Source organism: Globicephala melas, chromosome 2, assembly GCF_963455315.2.
Source record: "Globicephala melas chromosome 2, mGloMel1.2, whole genome shotgun sequence".
NCBI classification, from domain to species: Eukaryota; Metazoa; Chordata; class Mammalia; order Artiodactyla; family Delphinidae; genus Globicephala; species Globicephala melas.
The window spans coordinates 13,423,488-13,447,035 of record NC_083315.2 but is presented as its reverse complement, the minus strand read 5'-3'; the positions used below and the strand labels follow the sequence as shown (position 1 = coordinate 13,447,035).

General features: G+C 39.8%; 1 protein-coding gene across 1 annotated transcript in view; it reads right to left on the bottom strand.

The window, feature by feature from the left end:
- The window catches only part of DNAJC1 (DnaJ heat shock protein family (Hsp40) member C1), a 207,602-nt gene that overhangs the window by 3,901 nt on the left and 180,153 nt on the right, over positions 1-23,548 (bottom strand). The window contains exons 10-11 of the mRNA XM_030837139.2: positions 3,071-3,119; positions 1,050-1,480 (exon numbers count right to left, since the gene is read on the bottom strand). Coding sequence (XP_030692999.2) covers positions 1,050-1,480; positions 3,071-3,119 — 480 coding nt within the window. The remainder of the gene's footprint in view (positions 1-1,049; positions 1,481-3,070; positions 3,120-23,548) is intronic.

Here is a 23,548-nt window from a genome sequence, read left to right as displayed (position 1 = left end):
CTAGACTTGTACGCATGGGGACATCCATGGCCACGAGCTAGATTTTCCGACATCGAATTTCAATTAAAAAAAAAAAGGAATGTAAATGAACATCAGTGTGCCCACAGGCTACTGAGTGATGGGCAGAGAAGGCAAAGGAGACTGGCTCTTTTGATTTCTCGGTGTTCCTGGTGCCTCAGACGAAGGGTATGGCTACGAGGAAAGACGCCCAGGAGGCTGTATCAGGAAAGGCTTGGGTTGAAAACATCACACCGGAGGCTCTGCAGCTCCCAACTGTCGGAGCAGAAGACAGAGGCCGGACAGGGCCTGACTTCCCACAGGGGCTGCCCCCTTCCCTCCTATCTGAGTTGGCATTTGGGAACTCTCTGCAGATGTGTTTAAACAGACACTGAAAGCTGTACACTGGGAGGAAAGGGCTACAGAGGACAAGCTGGATCCTGATCCTGAGGGCAACCTCTCCCTGACCCCGCCCCCAACACCACTTCCAGCCTTTGGTCCACAGATGCCACCGCTGAGACTAGACAAGTTACACGGCAGAACTGGTGACCATGGCGACGCCGGCCGCCACACGTGTTCCCCGGGTTAAAGAGCTGTGAAGCGCTGGAGGGGCTCGTGATTCTGTGGGAAACCTTCTCCTTGCTGGCCGAAGGGAGCCTCCGCCTGCGAGGGAGGCCTGGCCCTGCGCGGCCCTCGCAGCGACAAGGATGCTGCCCGGCCGTCCCCGCCCCGCCCCGCCCCCGCCGAGCGAACGCTCCAGAAGGTTGGCGGGATTGCTGTGGGGGCAGGTTATGATCTATGCGTGGGGTTTTCGCTGAGAAAACATAACTGGTCTGTATAACGATTCAGCTTGGAATCTTGACCTCATTTACACTAAGCAGTCGAGTGCAGATTCACAGGCTCTCGGGAGACATCTAGTGGAAGGTAACTGGCAGGTAAGAGATGAGGCGGATAGAAAGACGCGTAGGAGGAGGGAAAGCCGGTGGACCCGCTGCGGCCGCGTCCGTGTGATCTAGACCCGCTCGGAGGCCTTCCTTCCCGGCGTCACCCACCTTACTCTTGGACGGGACACACTTGGCGATTTTATCCCAGCGGTCAGAGGATCCCTTTGGGTACTGCTGTAATGCTAACTCCAGAAGCTTCTGTTGGCTCTGAGTCCAGGGCTCCTCCGTGGTTCGCGCTCGCTCTCTCTTCTGGCTCTCATCGTCGCTGGACTCGTGCGGTTCCGACATGTCGAAGTCCTTCTGCCTCTTTCCCCGGACCTTCTCCTCCGGCTCGGGCGGCCGGGCTGGCCTCCGCCTCCGAGGCCAGCTCTCCTCCGCGGCCTCCGGATCGGCCTCCTCCTCGCCGTCCTCCTCCTCCAGCTCCCCAGCCTGCTTGGCCTCCTCCCGCTGAGTGATGATGTCGTCCGGCAAGGTGGTGGCAGCCTTGGGGGGCCGGGAGTTCTGGGCTGTGGATCTGAGTTCGGAGAGTCTGACCATCCCTGTGAGAAAGGACACACGGAGGGGAAGGGCAAGGTCAGTTCCGTTGACAAGAGTCAGGACAGCTGCCTTCACCACAGCAGACAGTGCGCTGGGCATTTTGCATGTATTGTATACTTAACGTTCACACTATTCTATAAAGACAGCCATCGTGACCCCAACTGCACAGAGGAGGGAAGTCAGTCTCAGAAGCAGCAGAGGTGGGATCTGAACCCACTTCTGTCTGATTCCAAGCCTTTGTCCTTCCACCGCTCTGAGGACTTCGGGGGCCTCCCAGGGCCAGGTTGCGATCAGAGGATGAGAAGGTCTCTTAGAGAGGGGATAAGCGGCTACTCTCGAGGTATGGAAAGATGTTCTTCAGAATCTAGGGTTGTTATTAGTTCCGCGAGCGCAAGTACAGTGAATCCGTCAGACCTCCCGCTGGGCTAACCCTGCACGGGGGACCGCCCCCCACCGCCCCCCCCAGCCAAGCTGCTTCCTGTGCCACCGCGATGCCTCGCTTGACAGAAAAGCACACTCCTCGTGCCACCCACGGGTGTGTTCAGCCACGCCTTTCCCGCCCTGCTCACACACTCCCGACCCCTCCTGTGCTCTAGGAAGATCTGTCTGTGCCCCACCGCCTTTTCAGGAGCACGTTTCTGGAGACTGTGTCGGAGGGGAGCGTCTTTCACAGAAGCACGTTGCGCGCTTGGGCCTCCACACAGACCAACAGCCGCGCTGGTAGGAGAGCAGTCTGGAAATGCCCTCCTCGCTGGAGACCGCAGAACCGCACGCCCCGTCCTCTCCAGGGGAGACGTTTCGAGATCTCAGGGTTTGCTGGTCCCTAGTAGGTTACATCGAGTGCAGGGACCTGTATTTAAGTGGAGTTGGAAGGTTTAGGAGGTATTTTCTTCTTGGTTCCGAGCAAAAAGTATGGGGACTTGAACAAAATTCCACTTAGTCTTGGAGGAAATGGATTTTTTTTTTTTAAAAAATTATTTTTGGCTGCGTTGGGACTTCGTTGCTGCGCCGGCTTTCTCTAGTTGTGGAGAGGAGGGGCTGCTCTTCGTTGTGGTGCGCGGGCTTCTCACTGTGGTGGCTTCTCGTTGCGGAGAACGGGGCTTCAGTAGCTATGGTATGTGGGCTCAGTAGTTGTGGTGCACGGGCTTAGTTGCTCCGTGGCACATGGGATCTTCCCAGACCAGGGCTTGAACTCGTGTAACTGCTGCACCACCAGGGAAGTCCCTGGAGGAAATGGATTTTGAGAAACATAGATTCTTGGAGAAGCTGCTTGGCCTGTCCCAAAGGACGCTTTGTGTGTGTGGTGGCAATGGTGCACAGTGTGGGGAAATGGCGCAGACTGGCTTTCCCCTGCATGCCCCCCTCCCCCCAATACTAGAGAAGAACAAGGTTTTTACAGTTCTTCAAACTTATTAAGTACATCTTAGCACCACTGTGTGTGCAGGGCTGCATTGGCTTGTGGGTGCTTGTAATTCGATCCCTTTCACAGAGATGACCAGTAGAGTCCATTGGGCAAAACAAGTTATTATAAAAAGGGATTTATTTTGAAGGCACGGCTTTAGATTAATGGGATGGAGTGGGTGCTGACTCACCTGGGGAGCAGGTAACTGAATCCTTCAGTTGCTTGGCTTTGGTTGTCACCTGTTTCAAAATATAAAAGCAGAAAAAATCTGACTTTCCATACGTCTACTGTAGGTCAAGTGACCTCTTTCATAGAAGGTCCGTGTGAAGGAACAGAGTTTACTGAATCTTAGGCCTGGATGGACCCTCAGTCATCAGTTCAGTCCATTTTCTTAACCAACATGGAAACTGAAGCCCAGAGAGATTAAATGAATTACTCCAAAATATCCATCTAATCAAGTGGCAGAGTCAGACCAAGAATTCAGATCACCTGATTACAGCCCCATTATACAAGGCTGCCTGTGAAGATGTACTAGTTTCCAGAATCACTATACAAACACGTCGTGTTTTTTAGTTAGAATTTCCTGAAAGAGTATCTTTCTTCACTGGAGAATATTATACCATAGGGGTATTATGAACAATGGGGAAATTTACTCTTAAGCTAACGATGTTATAATACAAAAGTCTTTTCTTCGTATCCCAGAAAGAAACCCTAAGAGCACCAAGACTGACACTAGCAGAAGGACCTCTTGGTGGAGTAGTAGATGGACCCAAGACCCATGAGACATTTACATACACAAGTGTGGATCCACAGAAATAATGTTTTCTTTCTTCTGTATAAATGGTATTATATTGTACGTCTCACCCTTTAGCTTGCTTTTTTAAATTTAATGATGTATTGGAGGTCTAGATAGATTTCCCTTTTTAAAACTGAGATAAAATTTACATAGAGTGGAATGTACAGATTTTTAAATGTACATTTCAATGAGTTTTGACCAAAAAACCCCCATGCAACCTACATTCTAATCAAATTACAGAAAATTCCTGTTATCCTAGAAAGTTCCCTGTTCCCCTAAATCCATCTCTACCCTGCCATAGACAACCACTGTTCTGATTTCTATTATATATAAACAGGAGATCAAAATTAATTAAAAAAAATTAAAGTTGGATAGTTAACTGCCCCAATGCACTTATTAAACAAGCCATCCCTTCTCCATTTAAAAGGTTAACTTTATTAAAATTATATTAAAATTACATTTCATTGTATACATGGAATACATACTTTGTATTCTATCCCCTTAATCCGTGTAAATTCTTGAACAAACATTTTGCTGCTTTAATGAAATTTGAAAGGAAAACCTCAGAAAGCATGCTCTAACATCCTCAGAGCTCGGAGTTAGAGCTCATATTCAGTTTTGGTTCCACCTCTGATTAGCTGGGTAACCTTGAGCTATTTCCAATCCTCTCTCTCTCTCTCTCATGTATTACCCTCTGTAATATGTGGATAAAACTGCTAATACCTTTTGTCTGGTAGGGATGTTTTAAGTTTGAAATAAGCTCTTAGCATGATACCTAGCAAATGTTAAAGGCTTATAATTACCTATTATAATTGATGTGGATCATTTGTTTTCCATTCATGCAAAAGGGCAGAATTAGAGAAAATATTTAAAGCTGCTTAGAAACACTCTTCAATTTTATTCCCTCTCTGTAGATGACCTTGCTTTGTATTTTATGGGAAAAAACTTGAAGTTATCCAACATGAGCTTCCCTGACTTCCAACTTTCCCAACTCAAATTTCTGATTGCACCGCCATATATCTTTCCCACATTTTATATAACCTACACATATGCTCTTGTACATTTTGAATCACCTCTGCATTACTTACAATACCTGATACAATCTAAATGCTATGTAAATAGTTGCCACTGTGAGGCAAATACGTGTTTTGCTTTTTACAACTTTCTGGATTCCCCCCCACCCCCCAAATATTTTCCATCCGAGGTTGGTTGAATTTGCAGGTGTGGTGCCGACCATACCGTGGGGCTTCCCTCTGTAACTGCCGTTAAGTGTCTTATTTAGACGTCTCCTAGCTCCTGAAACTAAACAACTCCCAACCTAAACTCATCAACTTCTCTGCTTTCCCCCCTTCCTTTTCCTAACAGTACTATCATCCCAGTCACGTAGGGGCAAAACCAAAGAACCAATTTTTGGACTTTTTTCTCCCTCCCCAACCAGCTGCCACGTTCTTCACAATACTGACCCCATGTGTTCCCATCTCTCTCAGATCTCCACCACCTGTATTAGTCCTTCATTCTCTGACTGAATTAATATAACAGCCTTCTAACTGGTCTACAACTTATTTATTAGCAGTTCCCATGGAATAATATCCCCAAGGCAGAGTTCTGATCAGATACCTTTCATGGCTCATCAATGACCATACAACAAAGTGTTCAATTCTTAACCTGACACACAAGGAAATCCACAGTCTGATCTATTTTCTTTCCTGTGTGCATCCTTCCTTTCTGCGAACTAAACAATTAATGCTCTCCAGATGGTCAGAAATTCTCTGCTCTGTACTCTTGGCCATTGTTAACATTTGTCTTAAATGATTTTCTTTTCTTCATCAAACCTCTCCTTAAATATCTATCCGTCCAGAGCCAAGTCATCCTTCGAAATACTTGCAAGTGTGACTTTGTTCTTGAAGACTTCCCAGATGCCCACCACCAGGACTACCAAGTCTGGTGACAATACCTCTCCTCTCTCAATTTCTACTGTATTTTTAAAGATTCTATATTTTTACATCATAATACAATAAAATTACCTTTTCCTCTTCTGTTGCACAGTTCTATGAGTTTTAACACATTTATAGATTCATGTAACTATAGGATACACAACCTACATATAGGATATGGAATAATTCTTTTTTTTCTCCTGCCTCTTGTTATTTAACAAAATATTTTGGAGATTATTCCAGAATAGTACACAAAGACCTCCCTTGTTCTGTTTCTTAAGAAACAGCTTAACTGAGATACAATTCATATACTATACAATTCATCCACTTAAAGTGTATAATTCAGTGGTTTTTACTAAATTCAGATATGTGCAGCCATCATTGTGGCCAACTTGAGAACATTTTCATCACTTTGAAAAGAACCCCCATATCCTTTAGCTATCATTCTCCATCCTCCTTATCCCACCCCATCCCTCATCAAGCAATAAGCAACTACAAATCCCTGTCTCTACAGATTTCTCTGTTCTGGACTTCCATATGAATGGAATCATACAATATGTGGATTTTTGTGGCTGGCTTCTTTCACTTAGGGTAACGTTTTCCAGGTTCATCCAAGTTGTAGCATATATCAGTACTTTATTCCTTTTTATTGCAGAACAGTATTCCATTGTATGGATATACCACATTTTGTTTATCCATTTATCAGGTGATAAACATTCGTATTGCTTCCATCTTTTGGCTATTATAAATAATGCTGCTATAAACATTCGTGTATAAGTTTTTGTGTGGGCATATGTTTTCGTTTCTCTTGGGTATATACCTAGGAGTGGAACTGAGGAGTTATATGGTAGCCGTGTTTAACTTTTTGAGGAACTGTCGTACTGTTTTCCAATGTGGCTGCAATATTTTACATTCACATCAGCAGTATATGAGTCTTCTGATTTCTTTACATCTTTCCTAAAACTTGTTATTACCCAACTTTTTGTATTATCCCACATCCTAGTGGATGTGAAGTGGTATCTTTGGTTTTAATTTGCATTTCCCAAATGACTAGTGATACTGAACATTTTTTTTCATGTTTATTGGCTATTTGTATATCTTCTTTGGATAAATGTGTATTCAGATCCTTTGCTCATTTTTTATTTGGGTGATTTGTCTTTATCATTGAGTTGTAAGGGCTCTTTATATATTCTGGATACAAGTCCTTCATCAAATAAATGATTTGCAAATATTTTCTCCCATTCTGTGGGTTGTCTTTTCCCGCTTAGTGGTGTCCTGTGAAGCACAAAAGTTTTAAATTTTGATGACATACACATTTTTTTTCTTTCTTTCTTTTTTTTTTAGTTGCTTGGACTTTTGGTGTCCTATCTAAGAATCCTTTTGCCAAATTCAAGGTCATGAAGATTTACCCTTCTGTTTTCTTCTAAGAGTTTTATAGTTTTAGCTCTTACATTTAGGGGAATATTGCAATCTTAACAATGTTAAATCTTCTGATCCATGAACAGGAGATATTTTTCCACTTATTTTGATCTTCTTCAATTTCTTTCAACAATGTTTTGTAGTTTTTAAAGTTTGTATTTTTTGTTAAATTTATTCCCAAGTATTTTATTCTTTTTGATGCTATTGTGAGTGCAATTATTTTCTTTATTTCATTTTCAGGTTGTTCATTGTAGGTATATAAAACTAAAACATTTTTGTATATTTATGTTTACTGCAATCTTGATGTACTAATTCCAATAGTTTTTTAGTTAATTACTTAGTATTTTGTATACATAAAATCATGTCATTAGCAAATAGGGACAGTTTACTTCTTCCTTTTCAATCTTATTTCTTTTTCTCAGCTAACAGCCCTGGCTAGAACCTCATATAATGTTGAATAGAAGTGGTGAGAGCAGACATTATTGTCTTGTTCTTTATCTTAGCAGGAAAACATCCCCTCTTTCACCAATAAGCATGATATTAACTGTGAGATTTTAGTAGATGTTCTTTATCAGGTTGAGGCACTTCCCTCTTATTCCTAATTTGTTGAGTGTTTCTATCATGGAAGGATGTTGGATTTGTTAAGTGCTCCTATTGAGATGATCTTGTTTTTTAACTCTATTGATATGATTAATTTACATTAATTGATTTGCAGATATTGAATCAACTTTGCATTCTTGGGATAAAACCCACTTGATTAGGGTATATAATTATTTTTATAAGTTACTGGATTTGGTTCGCTGTATTTTGTTGAGAATTTTTGCATCCATATTCATATGAACTATTAGTATGTAGTTTTCTTCTCATGTCTTTGGTTTGGTATTAGAGTAATACTGGCTTCACAAAATGTGTTGGGAAGTATTCATCCTTTTCTATTTTGGGGAAGATTTGTGAAGTTTTGGTATTCATTCTTCTTTAAATGTTTGGTAGAGTTCAGCAGTGAAGCCATCTGAGCCTGGGCTTTTCTTTTTTCTTTTTTTTTTTTTTTTTTTGCAGTACACGGGCCTCTCACTGTTGTGGCCTCTCCCGTTGCGTAGCACAGGCTCCGGACGCGCAGGCTCAGCGGCCATGGCTCACGGGCCCAGCCGCTCCGCGGCATGTGGGATCTTCCCAGACCGGGGCACAAACCCGCATCCCCTGCATCGGCAGGTGAACTCTCAACTACTGCGCCACCAGGGAAGCCCTGGGCTTTTCTTTTTGAATAGTTTTTTTTTTTTTTTTAATTACTAATTCGATCTCTTCACTTGTTATAGGCCTATTTCGATTGTCTATTTTTTCTAAACTTGATTCAGTTTTAGTAGTTTATGTCTTTCTAGGAATTTGTTCATTTCATTTATATCTATTAGAAAAACAGGTATCTAACTTCTTGGCATACATTTGTTCACAGTATTCCTTTACAGTCCTTTTTATTTCTGTAAGGTTGGTAGTGATCTCCTTTTTCATTTCTGACTGTATTGAGTCCTTTTTCTTTTTTGTCAGCCTAGTTAAATGTCTGTCAATTTTATTTATATTTTCAAAGAATCAGCTTTTGGATTCATTGACTTTTCTCTATTTCTTTTCTAGTCTTATTTCATTCATTTCTGCTCTACTTTTTTATTTCCTTTCTTCTCCTTCCTTTAAGTTTAGGTTGTCATTTTCCCATTGTCAATGTGGAAGATTGAATTATTGGTTTGAGGCCTTCTTTCTTAATAAAGGCATTTACAGCTATAAATTTCCCTCTACGAATTACATTAGCTGAATTTCTTAAATTTTGGTGTGTTGTGTCTTCATTTTTTATTTGTCTTTAAGAATTTTTATTCCCCTTGGAATTTCTTCTTTGATTCATTTGTTGTTTAGGAGTCTGCGGTTTAATTTAGACATATTTGTTGATTTTCCCAATTTCTTCCCTGACACTGATTTCTAATCTCATTCCTTTGGGATCAGAGAATATATTTGTATTATTTCTATCCTTTTAAACTTATTGAGGTTGTTTGATGGCCTAGCACATGGTCTATCTTGGAATATATTTCAGTTTACTTGAAGAATGTATATTCTGTTTTTGTTGGATGAGGTGTTATAGAGATGTCTGTTAGGTCTAGCTGGTTTATTATCATTCCATTTTTCCTTGTTAATCTTCTGTCTAGTTGTTTTATCCATTATTGAAAAGTGGAGGCATTGAGGTTTCCAACTCTTATTGTTGAATCATCTGTTATTAGATGCACATGATTTTCACTGTTATATTTTCCTGGACTGGCCTTTTAATTATTATAAAATGTTCCTCTTTATCTCTAGTAATTTTTTTGTTTTAAAGTCTACTTAATCTAATATTCGTATAGCCACTCCAGCTTTCTTACAATTGCTATTTGCATGATTATCTTTTTTCTATCCTTTTACTTTCATTTTATTTCTATTTGTGAATCTAAAGTGTGTCTCCCATAGACCACATAGAGATGAATCATGATTTTTTTTATCGTGTCGGATAATCTCTCTTTTGATTGGATTGTTTAATCCATTCACATTTAGTGTTGTTCATATAGTTGAATTTGATTTCTTTTAACTTTTAATGTCTTTTTTGTTCCTCTATTCCTCTATTATTGTTTTCTTTTGCATAAGTGAGTATTTTCTAATGTAGCATTTTAATTAATGATTTTGTTTTTTTTTTTTTTTTTTACTATATTGAGTTTTGTTTTTTTTAAGAGGTTGCTCTAGGGTTTACCATATACATCTTATGACAGTCAGCTTCAGATTTATACTACCTTAATTCCAGTGATATACAGAAATGTTACTTCAGTATAGCTCTATCCCTTGGCCCCCGACCCCAGCCCCAACCCCAACCATTTTTTGGCCATGCTGCGTGTCTTGTGGGATCTTAGGTCCCTGACCAGGGATTGAACCCAGGCCCTCGGAAGTGAAAGCATGGAGTCCTAACCACTGGACTGCCAGGGAATTCCCTAGCGCTATTCCCTTTACCCCCATACTGTAGTATGGCCATTATACATATTGTATCTATTCATGTTACAAACTCAGTAATATTCTTATAATTACTACTTTACCATCTGTAATGGTTTACTCAGCCCCATACAGCTTTGCTCCCACCCACCTCCTTTGTGCTGTTATTGGCAAATATATTAGACAAATACTACCTTTCTATATGTTACAGGTCTGACAGTAACATATATCTATTATTTGATACAATTGCTTTCTAAGTTAAGAAGAAAACATTTATTAATACTGTCTTTCATAATTACCTTATTACCTTCACTGGTGTTCTTTTTCATGTGGATTCAAATTACAATCTGAGGTCACTTGTTTTCAGATTGAAGAACTTCAGTTTTTGTTATCTTGAAAATGTTTTATTTTGCATTCATTTTGATAAATAGCTTTGCTGGATGTAGGATTTCTGGTTGGCAAGTTTTTCTTTGAGTACTCTGAATATGTTATTCCACTGTCCTGGCCTACGTGGTTTATGCTGAGAAGTAAGCTGTTAATCGTATTGGTGTGTGTGTGTGTCGGGGGTTCCCTGTTAGTCACAAGTCACTTCTCGCTGCCTTCAAGGTTTTCTCCTTATTTTTTACTTTCAGCATTTTTATTATGATGCATCCTTTGTGGATATCTTTGAGCTTATCCGACTCAGAATTCAGCATGTTTCCTGATGTATATAGGTTAGCTTTTTTCAATGTATTTGGGAAATTTTCACCCACCATTCTTTGGATTTTTTTCCCCCTCCTTTCTCTCTCTCCTCTCCTAACTCCCATTATGTGTATGTTGGTGTGCTTAATGGTGTCTCATTTTTCTCTGAGGCTCTGTTCACTTCCTCTTTTGTTTTTCTCTCTGTTCTTCAGCTTGAATACTCTCTGTGGAGCATCTCTAGTGAATTTATTTATTTATCTCTGGCCGTGTTGGGTCTTTGTTGCTGTGTGCGGGCTTTCTCTGGCTGTGGTGAGCAGGGGCTACTCTTCATTGTGGTGTGCAGGCTTCTCTCGTTGCAGAGCACAGGCTCTAGGCATGCGGGCTTCAGTAGTTGTGGCACGCGGGATGTAGACCGCAGGCTCAGTAGTTGTGGCACACGGGCTTAGTTGCTCTGCGTCATGTGGGATCTTCCCGGACCAGGGCTTGAACCCTGCATTGTCCCCTGCATTGGCAGGCAGACTCTTAACCACTGTGCCACCAGGGAAGTCCTCTAGTGAATTTTTTTTTTTTTTTTTTTTTTGCGGTAAGTGGGCCTCTCACTGTTGTGGCCTCTCCCGTTGTGGAGCACAGGCTCCGGACGCGCAGGCTCAGCGGCCATGGCTCACGGGCCCAGCCGCTCCACGGCATGTGGGATCTTCCCGGATCGGGGCACGAACCCGTGTCCCCTGCATCGGCAGGCGGAGTCTCAACCACTGCGCCACCAGGGAAGCCCGAATTTTTAAAATTTCAATTATTGTACTTTTTAACTCCAGAATTTCCACTTGGTTCTTTTATTTCTTTTAAAATAATTTCTATCTCTTTATTGATATTATTTGTCTGATGCAACACTGTCATTATATCTTCCCTTGTTTCTTTCATCATCCTTTCCTTCAGTTCTGTGAACATATTTACAAGGGTTACTTTGAAGTCTTTTTCTGTGAAATCTGACATTTGGTCACTCTTATACGGCAGCTTCTGTTGCCTTCTGTTTTTCTAATGTACGGGTCATATTTTCCTGTTTCTTTTCATGGCTCATTATTTTTGTTCAAAACTGAACATTTAGATAATATATTGCAGCAATTCTGGTTAGTGATTTTTCTCTCGCCACACCCTTCCCCAAGTTAGGGTCTGTCGTTGTTATTTGCATGCTTGTTTAATGGATGGCTGGATTTAGCGAAGCCTATGCCCCTCTGCCCCCTACAGCATTAAGCCTCTGATGTCGCTCCTCAGGTACTGCAGGTATGGGTATCCCCAGTCATCTTGGGATGCTAGTGGTATCTGTAGGACTCTCTTCCTCTCTTTACCTAACCACACCCATTAATAAACTACATTAACTGCTGGCTGATGCTTTATTGTTTACAAAATGCCCCAGGGTATAAACTGCTCTACAATCACATCAAATCAAATTGTGGCTTCTTTGAAGGAATGGTTTCTGAAGGCAATGTGTGATATTTATTCTGACTCCTGGAGGACTCCTCCTAGAGAAGGAGTTATTATCCATGAGTTGGTTTGAGAATCCATGGTTAGTTATTCCTTGTACTGACAGAGGATTCTGAATACAGTACATGTCTTCCTTAGCTTATGATGGAGTTACAGCCCAATAAAGTTTCAACAAGTTTCAGTGAGTTGAAAATGCTTACAATACACCTAGCCTACTGAACATCATAGCTTTTAGCCTAGCCTGCCTTAAACATGCTCAGAACACTTACATTAGCCTAAAACTTGACAAAGTCATATAACACAAAGCCTATTTTATAATAAAGTATTGAATATCTCACATAACTTACTGAATACTGTACAGAAAGTGGAAAAAAGGATGGTTGTAAGTGTGTCAGTTGTTCACCCTCATAATCGCTTGGCTGAGTGGGAGCTGCAGCTGCTGCCGCTGCCCAGCATCACGAGGAGTATGTACTGCATACGACTAACCCAGGAAAAGACCAAAATTCAGAATTCAAAGTATGGTTTCTACTGAAGGTGTATTGCTTTCGCACCATCATAAAGTTGAAAAATAGTTAAGTTGAACCACTGTAAGTAGGGGACCATCTGCATATGTCACAATCTGGCCTATCCATACCACACAAAACAAATAGCTGCTATAATCTGAGTCTTTCAGATTCTCAGTTCTAAATAATAAAACGAATGGGATGTCACTATAGTCACCTTTGAGCCAAACTTTTCTCTCACTTAAAAAGGCAACTTAGAACCTATAAGAAAGAAGCAAAAAGCACAACTGGTCAACTTTCCAATTCTATGTAGTCCAAGATTTATTTTAATGTTCTATCCTCTTTGCCAAGTCCATATCTCCTGGTGCCATGAGATGGTTGTATAACAATGATAACTCTGATCCTTTTTTTCTTGAGAATTTCTCTTCTTTTCATTAGTTTCCATCTCAGGAGAAGGCATGTATATGGCAAAATAGTTCTGTTTTGGGGGCAAATTTGGCATCCTCAGCAGATCATTTATTATTCTAGGCAGATTAAGAAGTTTCCAAATAAGTGACAGTCTAATAATAAAGCTCACTGTCCAGGGTGTCTCTGAGTATGGCAGTATGCCACTTCAGGAAAGGAAAGTCATCCTTCAGTGAGCATTGGTCACCACCAATTCTATTTCTTTCCTATAGATCTAGATAACTTCAATTACATGGGTGTCAGTTTGCTTTTTTTTTTTAAAGGTATAATTGACAAATAAGATTGTAAGATATTTAAAGCGAACAACATGATGATATATGTATACATTTAAAAGGATTCCCCCTATTAAGTTAATTAACATATCGATCACCTCATATATTCACTTTTGTTGTTGAGAACATTTCAGTTCTCTCTTAGCAAACTTCAATTCTATAATACAGTGTTGTCAACTGTAGTCACTATGTTATACATTAGATCCTCAAACCTTATTCAACTTATAACTGAAAGTTTGTACCTTTTTACCAACCTCTCCCTATCTCCCCCATCTCCTAGTCCTGGCAACCACTTTTCTACAATTTTTCTATGAAGCTTTACTTTTTTTTGGCTGAATAATACTCCATTTTGTGTGTGTGTGTGTGTGTATAAACACATTTTCTGTATACATCCAGCAGTTGATGGACACTTAAGTTGTTTCCATACACTGGCTGTGGTGAATATTGTTGCTATGAAATTGGGAGTGCAGATATCTCTTGGAGATAATGATTTTGTTGCCTTTGGATATATACCCAGAAGTGGGATTACTGGATCATACAGTAGTACTATTTTTAATTTCTTGAGGAACCTTCATACTGTTTTCCATCGTGGCTGTACAAGTTTACGTTCCCACCAAAAGTCTACAAGGGTTTTCTTTTCTCCACATCCTCACCAGCATGTTATCTCGTCTTTTTCATAACAGATATCCTAACAGGTTTGAGGTGATATCTCATTGTGGTTTTGATTTGCATTTCCTTGATGATTACTGATGTTGAACATCTTTTCATATACTTGGCCATTTATAGGTCTTCTTTGGAAAAAACGTCTATTTAGCTCTTTTGCCCATTTTAAAATTGAATTTTTTTTTTTTTTGGTATTGTGTTGTGTGAGATCCTTATATATTTTGGATATTAACCCCTTATTGGATGTGTCCTTTGCAAGTGTTTTCTCCCATTCCATAGGTTTTCATTTTGTTGATGGTTCCCTCGCTGTGCAGAAGCTTTTTAGTTTGATGTAGTCCCACTTATTTTTGCTTTTGTTACCTTTGCTTTTGGTGTCAAATCCAAAAAAATCAACACCAAGACTAATGTCAAGGGGCTTGCTCCCTATATTTTCTGCTAGTTTTATGGTTTCAGGTCTCATGTTCAAGTCTTTAATCCATTTTGAGTTAGTTTTTGCGTACAGTACAAGATAGAAGCCTGGTTTTATTCTTTTACGTGTGGCTGTCCAGTTTTCCCAACACCATTTATTGAAGAGACTATCCTTTTCTCATTGTATATTCTTGGCTTTGTCAAAAATTAGTTGCCTGTACTAGTAAAATAAACCAGTGGATTTATTTCTGGTCTCTCTATTCTGTTTTTAATGCCAGTACCATACTGTTTTGATTACTATCACTTTAAAAGTTGAAATCAGAAATGTGATCCCTCCAGGTTGTTATTCCTTCTCAAGATTGCTTTGGCTATTTGGGATCTTTTGTGGTTCCATACACATTTTCAGACTGTTTATTTCAGTGAAAAATGCCATTCGAATTTTGAGAGCGTTTACACTGGATCTGTAGATTGCTTTGGGTGGTATGGACATTCTAACAATATTAAATTCTTCCAGTCATGAACACAAAATATCTTTCCATTTATTTGTGTCTCATTCAATTTCTTTCGTGAGTGTCTTGAGAGTTTTCAGTGTATAGATCATTCATCCTCTTGGTTAAATGTAAAACTAGCACTTTATTCTTTCTGATGCTATTGTAAATGGAATTAATTTCTCTTTTTGACAGTTTGTTGTTGGTGTACAGAGTTACAACTGATTTCTGTATACTGATCTTGTAGCTTACGATTTTACTGAAATAGTTCATTAATTCTAACAGTTTCGGTGGAGTCTTTAGGGTTCTCTATATGTAATATCATGTCATCTGCAAATAGAGATGACATTGGAGGTGACATATTCATCACCAAATTTATTTCTCTCTGATAGATCTAGATGACGTGGATAACACGGGTGCCAATTTAGTCATGAATGTTTAGTATTACTTCTCACCTATTCTATAATGAATTTTTCAGTTACTCATTCTGCTTTTATATCATGTGCAATTGTAGAAGGTATGGGCTCTGTCTGGCTTAATGGAGATTTATGACTTTTTTCTAGCCTCCTTTTGGGAGAAGACCTATAGGTCCATACAGACAAGACTTCTCTTCTTCCTCAGTATGTGAACAAATAATATTGTGGGCTACTGGCTTAGGTGGGCTTTTGGATAACACTACCCACATGTGTATTAACAGTTACATGGATTGTAGAATTGTAGGGAAATTTGTTTCATCATGTTCTGATTCCAAGCAGAAAATACTTTTATAATTCTTCTTCTTAATGTAGTTATACCTAAAGCTATCTTTAAAATTCTTATGAAATGGGGGCTCTATGAGCAAATCTGGGATATATAGGTTAGGGTGGAGTGAATGAAAGAAACCTAAAATAGGTTTCATTCCTTCCAGTGAAAACACTGATGAAAGTAACAGAAAATTAATTAACAAAATGAAAACTGTATTCCATAGGGTACAGTTAGGATCAGTGGATAGTTATATAGTGGCACATTTCTACTCAACATACAGAAGAGTTTTCCATTTTTCTGAGCTATATAAAGTGTATACTCATATTCCTGGCATCCTCAGATAACTCAGAAAATAAATGTTGGCTATTAGTGATAACCTCAAGTCATATTTTTCAAATTCTGGCTGACTTAATGATATTTTAAGTATTCTAATAATAAAAATTATGTAACTGTGAAGTTCACTACAGTTGGACCCTGAGTAACACAGGTTTGAACTGAGCAGACCCCCTTACGTGTTTTTTTTTTTCAATAAATATGTACTAAACTACTACACAATCCACCGCTGGTTGGATCTGAGGAGGCAGAACTATGGATACACAGTTGACTGTAAAGTTATATGTGGATTTTCAACTGTGCGGGGGACTGGTGCCCCTAACTGTCATGTTGTTCAGGGATCAACTGTATTTTCATTCAGTTGTATTTAATTTTGGCCAACTTTCTGTTGAATCTAGCACTCGTTATAACCAGGAGCTACTGTAGTTTTCAAATAAAAACGGCACTCTGTTACCTGAACATTAAATAAACCACCTGAAAAATGTTTCCAGCTGGTAGAGAGCAGTGCTGTTCATTCTTATTATTTCTCCAATGTCTTTAAATTTTTCTCTGGATCCTCTGTCTGGATAGAAAATACAAGAAATAATAATAGTGTACATCTTAATCATTGACAAAGAGGGCCTTCCATTAACTTCCTGATCACCTCTGTAAGTAATGTAGATGGCCAATTACTGGGAGAAAATACTTATGCCAACAGACAATAGTGTAGTTTTGCAGATATTTTTAGTCTATCAGCAAGATATTGCAACAAGCCAACATACATTCACCCACTTTCCTCTTTTTTAAATGGGTTACCCAAATTTTTAGCACAAGGAAGCAATTTTACATTGCATTAGAACATTAGCATCTGCTCAAGGGTCACCATCTATTGACTCGCTGCATCTCTAAGCTATACATAAGACAGAGTTAAGCAAATAATTCAGGGTAATAAAAGAAATCCCACCATAAAGTACGATGCTATCCCCAGACCACAGATTATACTGTGAGAAACCAGTTCCTTCATGAATAAAACATCCATGGTATTCAAAGTGAATATCACTGTAACTAGTAAATTAGATCTAGACTTTAAAGTGGATACTGTCCTCTTGGTAAGATACAGGGTTCTGATGAGTGAGTACAAATTACAAACTCAATATATTAGTAATATAGGACACTAAATAAGATCCAGGAGAAAACATATATAAGAATGGTAAATGGGAGATATATATAGAAAAATTTTCATGCAATCTGCAAGTATGCTTTGCTTGAATGAATCACTGAGGAAATGAACAAGTGTTCAGTTAGAGCTTAACGAAATGCTGAATATTTCTGTGGTTCAAATATTCAAAGGAAAGCAACTGCTTTTGGAGCTCTCTGGAGTTCCAGCCCCATGGACTGGCCAGTGTCTTGGGACATGAAATACCTTGCTCTCAAATTTATCCTCCTTTGGCCCAGAACCTCAGAAAACCAAGAGATTTCACTTTGAAGATGATATTTGATCTAGGGCATGGCTGACAAAGAATAGTGCTGTCCTACACACAGGGTTAAGGTGTAAAAATCAAGTCTTTGCTGAACTAAGAGGACAGTGTGGCTTAAATAAGAGTCAAACAATCTGGGTTCTAGTTCCAGGCTGCCATTAACTAGCTCTGTGGCCTTGAACTTTTTTTTTTTTTTTTTTTGCGGTACGCGGGCCTCTCACTGTTGTGGCCTCTCCCGTTGCGGAGCACAGGCTCTGGATGCGCAGGCTCAGCGGCCATGGCTCACGGGCCCAGCCACTCCACGGCATGTGGGATCTTCCCAGACGGGGGCACGAATCCGTGTCCCCTGCATCAGCAGGTGGACTCTCAACCACTGCACCACCAGGGAAGCCCATGGCCTTGAACTTTTATTTCTTTCTAGAACGCACATCTGTAATAAGTGATTATTATAGTGATTTACAATTGTGTAATGGTTCATAATTACAAAGTATTTTCATGACGCTATCACATTTCACCCGCCAGATACCCCGTGAAATTCATATCACAGGCCAAGAAACTGAAGCTCAGAGTGACATGGGGACCTACAAAATCACACAGCCCATAAAATGGTAGCATAGGATACCAAAGCCAGGTTTTCTTTTAAATTCTGTTCTCTTTCTACTTTACTTCTTTATCCATAAAACAAAAGATTGCATTAATGGTTTCTTTTTAAATCAAATATTCTGTGATTCACTAGATGTGACATTATTTTAGTATTATTATTTTTTTGGCTGCACCACGTGGCACGTGGAATCTTATTTCCCCAACCAGGGATTGAACCCGGGCCCTCTGCAGTGAGAGTGCGGAGTCCTAACCACTGGACTGCCAGGGAATTCCCTAGATGTGGTATTATTAATGAACTATCTTTCAATTTAGGTGAATTACCAAAGATTTATTAAGTATTGACTTAGCATATCACTATACTGAGAACAGTGGTGTATGTATAAGACCTAGTCTTATCCACCTCAAGGAGCTTCCAACGTGGTTATTCCCTTGCATACTCATTCAACAGATTTCCAATTAATTAGGACTGTGCTTATAAGAAAGAAAATCATTGTTTACTGCTTTAAAAGTTTTTTACTTCTAAATCAATGTTGGCTAAAGTAAGGAAAGAGCAATCCAAAACAGGCTTGTGTACTGACAGTTTGGGAGTCTGGCCTCACCTCTCATGAAGGCCAATTCTGTACTACTTTACCCGAGTTACTGCCAATCACCAACTAGGTGAATTTAGTAAAGATTCAAGCCCTTTGTACTTTGATTTCCCCAGTGTGTGTCACAGAGATCTGTTGGTGATACCTGTCACCCTATTGATGTATAAACAGGCTGGGTGGATATCTTGTTTCTCTCTCTCCACTATTCTGTTTGCCCCTCCTTAAGCTGTGTCCTCTGTGGAAGAAGACAACTGAACCAGATAAAAGAAGGACATTCTCTGGACAAGGGTCTGCAAGTAGTTGTTATTACTTTGCTAGAACATTCAAATTAGCCCTCAAGGCCCTTTGATGGGGGAATATAGACAAGCAAAAATATTAATAGATGGCTCTAGAATTCTACTAGTAAAGCTGTTTTCGGTGAGGGGATGGTCTGGCAAGTGTTTCAGTAGAGGCTGAATGTTCCTACTGCCCTCCCGGCCTAGCTGTCGGCTGTCAAGTACCTTACTGTTTTGATTACCATAGCTTAATAACATATTTTGAAAACAGGACATGTGATGCCTCCAAGCTTTGTTCTCTATCCAGATTGTTCTGGCTATTTGGGGGTCCATTGTGGTTCCATACAAATTTTAGGATTTTTTTTCTATTTCTGTAAATCAGTAAAGCTTTTATAATAAAAAAAAAATTAAAAAGAACGAGGTAGGCCTATATATACTGACATGGAAAGATACAAAATATTTTTTCTTTAGATTTTTAAAAGTAGTTTTAAAAATCAAGGTAATACATGCACACAGCTTTAAAAAAAAAAAAAGTCAGTTTACAACCAGGGCTTCTGATGAAAAGCCATGTACCCTACACCCAGAACATGCATTTCTGTTCACAGTCTTTTTTTGAAATTTTAAAATATTTTTTCTGAGCATTGTTTTTTTTAACCATTAAAAAAAATTGAAGTATAAATTTACAATGTTGTGTTGGTTTCGGGTGTACAGCAAAGTGACCTGGTTACACACACACACACACACACACACACACACACTTTTCAGATTCTTTTCCATTATAGGTTATTACAGGATATTGAATATAGTTCCCTGTGCTATACAGTAGGTCCTTGTTGGTTATTTTATATATAGTAGTGTGTATATGTTAATCCCAAGCTCCTAATTTATCTCCCCCCTGCCATTTCCTTTGGTAACCATGAGTTTGTTATCTATGTCTGTGAGTCTGTTTCTGTTTTGTAAATAACTTCATTTATACAATTTTTTAAGATTCCACATGTAAGTGATATATGATATTTGTCTTTCTCTGACTTACTTCACTAGTATGATAATCTTTAGGCTCATCCATGTTGCTGCAGATGGCATTATTTCATTCTTTTTCATGGCTGGTAACATTCCATTGTGTTCATATACCACATCTTTATCTATTCATCTGTCAATGGACACTTAGGTTGCTTCCATGTCTTGGCTATTGTAAACAGTGCTGCTATGAACACTGGGGTGCATGTATCTTTTCGAATTAGAGTTTTTGTCAGTTCTGGATATATGCCCAGGAGTGGGACTGCTGGATCGTATGGTAGCTCTATTTTTAGTTTTTTAAGGAACCTCCATACTGTTCTCCATAGTGGCTGCACCAATTTACATTCCCACCAGCAGTGTAGGAGGGTTCCCTTTTCTCCACACTCTCTCCAGCATTTTTATTATTTGTAGAGTTTTTAATGATGGCCATTCTGACCAGTGTGAGGTGATACCTCATTGTAGTTTTGATTTGCGTTTCTCTAATAATTAGTGATACTGAGTGTCTTTTCATGTGCCTGTTGGCCATCTGTATGTTCACAGTTCTTCTGATGCTTACAAGTACACATAATTAACTAACAGGCTTTTGGTATATTATATCCTGAATTCAGCCTCTTTTTCCCACCTCTACCAATAAGCCCTGGTCCAAACCACCACTGTCTTTTGCAGGGACAACTGAAATAGCCTCTTACTTGGCCTGCCTTCCTGCTCCCACACTTGCCCTGCCACAGCATCTTCTCCACAGAGAAGTCAGAATGACCCTTTTAGATCTTGCACTCCTTTGCTCAAAATCTGGTGCTTTCCTGTCTCACTCAGAGTAAAATCCAAAATCTTTACCTTGACCAAGGAGGTCCTAGGTGTTCTGGTCCTCCACTATCTCTTGGCCTCATCTTCTGTAATCCCCCCTGCTCACTCCTCGTCAGCCGTATTGACCTCTTTGCTGGACTCTGCACACCCAAAGCAGGCTCTTGCCTCAAAGCCTTTGCAACTGCTGTTCTCTCCACCTGGAACGCTTTCTCAGACAACCTCGCTCCCTCAGTTGCTTTGTGCCTCTGCTCAAATGTTACCTCTTCGAGAGGACTTTCCTCAGAATCCCACTTGAAATTGCACTCCCTAGGTTAGGTCTCTAACCTCTTACTCTGCTTTTTTTTTCTTCATGGAGCTTGTCACTGTTTACAATTTTTATTTTACTCCGTATGTTCGTGTTCTTTCCATTGTGCTTCCCTGCCATTCTTTAGGGCAACTGTCTTTGCCTGCATGGTCGCAGCTGAGCGGCAGGCAAATTGGTACTCCAGTTCAGTGGGAGGGAAAAGTGAGCAAGAGCTCCTAGAGACACACATTACTTCAGTTATGTCCCTCTGAGAAGAAATTAGTAACCTAGCCATAGCAGAGCTTGGAGGGCTTGGAAGTGCAGTGTTGCTGGGCAAATGTGTGCCTGCCTTCCCTATTACTAGAAAAGGGGATAACGTATTTTGATGGACAACTTGCCATAGTCTTCCACAATCTGTTGATTTTAAAAATTGAAAAACCATCTGAAAGTATATAAAATGTTTAAAATATAGCCATTATGTAAGATCTTACATAACTGTGATATGGTAAACATTACTCACTGTAGAGGTAAGTACTGCACTGTGATCGCACTTCTTGTGTCACTTAAAGGAGAATGTTCTCAGTGTCAGATTCTTTTGCTGTTTCTATCGTTCCACTTTTTTACTGCACAGGCAGATTGCGGTTTCTATAAGTTGAAGGTTTGTGGCAACTCTGTTGACAAAGTCTGTGGGCACCATTCTCCCAGTAGCATCTGCTCATTTTGTGTCTCTGTGTCACATTTTGGTAATTCTCACAATATTTCACACTTTTTCATTATTATTATATTTGTTATGGCGATCTGTGGTCTTTGATGTTACTACTGCAAAAAGATTATGACTCCCTGAAGGCTCAGATGATGGTTAGCATTTTTTTTAGCAATAAACTATCTTTAATTAAGGTATGTATATTTTTTGGACATAATGCTATTGCACACTTAACAGACTACAATATAGTGTAAACCAAAAAATTCATGTAGGTCACTTTATTGTGATATTTGCTTTATTTCGGTGGTCTGGAACTGAAACTGAGGTATGGCTGAACTTAAATTTGGACTATGCCTTTTTTCTATGGTTTTCTGTTGGTGGAGTTTCTAGTTGCCTTTTGTTCACGTGGTTGCTCTCTCACAGTCTTTTGTTCTCCTGCTCCAGCGTGGACTTTCTGCACTCTTCGCCTGCTGTATTGCCGTGGGGTCTCAGGATTTCCATTCACTGGGCTCAGTCCACTATTCCGAGGATTCTGTGTCTTCCTCTTTGGTGACTTATCCCTCATTTGCTGGAGTGTGCAGTCTCAGGAAACTGTCTTAAGAATGAGAGGTCAATACGTGAGGACCCCACGTATTGACCATCATAGCTGGTTGGTCTGTTCTAGATTCAGAACCCTTCTGCCTTGAACTGTGAGGGCAATGCTCTCTTGTCTCCCGGAATCTAGTGCTGCCAAGCAATCTGCTCTCACTCTGACCTGCCTTACTTTGGAGGCTTCTTCTCCTTTAGAAGCTTTAAAGCTTTAAAGATCTTCTGTGTAGTCTCAGTGTTCATGCGTTGTTGGTCTCAGGTGTTTCTTCATCCTGGAAAACTTCATTGTATCATTTATTGAAAAATGCTCTCATGTCTGTTTTCTCTGTCTAACTGGAACTCCTTTTAATCAGATTTTGACCTTTTGGACTGATTCCCTGTATTTCTTGTCTTTTTGTTCTGCTCTCTAGGAGATTTTCCAGATGATAATTTTCAACCATTCTACTTCATTTATTTGGATACTTATTTTTGTTCTGATTTTTTTCCATAGCACACTTTTTTGTTTTATGAATTCAGTATTTTCTTGACTCTCTAGATCAGGGGTCCCCAACCCCTGATTAGGACCGGCCACACAGCAGGAGGTGAGCAGCAGGCAAGTGAGTGAGGCATCTCACTTCTTCTGACGCTCCCCACCGCTCCCCATTGCTCACATTACTGCCTGAACCATCCCCCCAGCCCCATGTGTGGAAAAACTGTCTTCCACGAAACGGGTCCCTGGTGCCAAAAAGGTTGGGGACCGCTGCTCTAGATGTTAGAAGGTAGGTATAATGAACTAATTCTAGAAGGCTGGTATAACCCTACCTAAAGATATCCAATTAACAAAACACCAAGAATTCTAGAATATTTTTACTTTAAGATATATAAATGCAAGAATCCTAAATAAATTAACAAATCAAATCCAGCTGTTTATTGAAAGAATAATATTATATGACCAAGTAAACTTTATCTTAGAAATACAAAGGGGGACCTTAGTAATATATTCATCCTTATTAGGTCATATGATCATGTCAAGGGATGTTGAAGAAACCACTGTTAAAATTTCACATCTATAAATTAGAATTGGAAAAATTAAAGTGAAGAAAATTTCCCTAGCATAATAATGGACTTCTCATATCAATGACTAATATTAAAATTAATTAATGACCAAACATTAGGTTTTCTTATTAAAATGTTGAGCA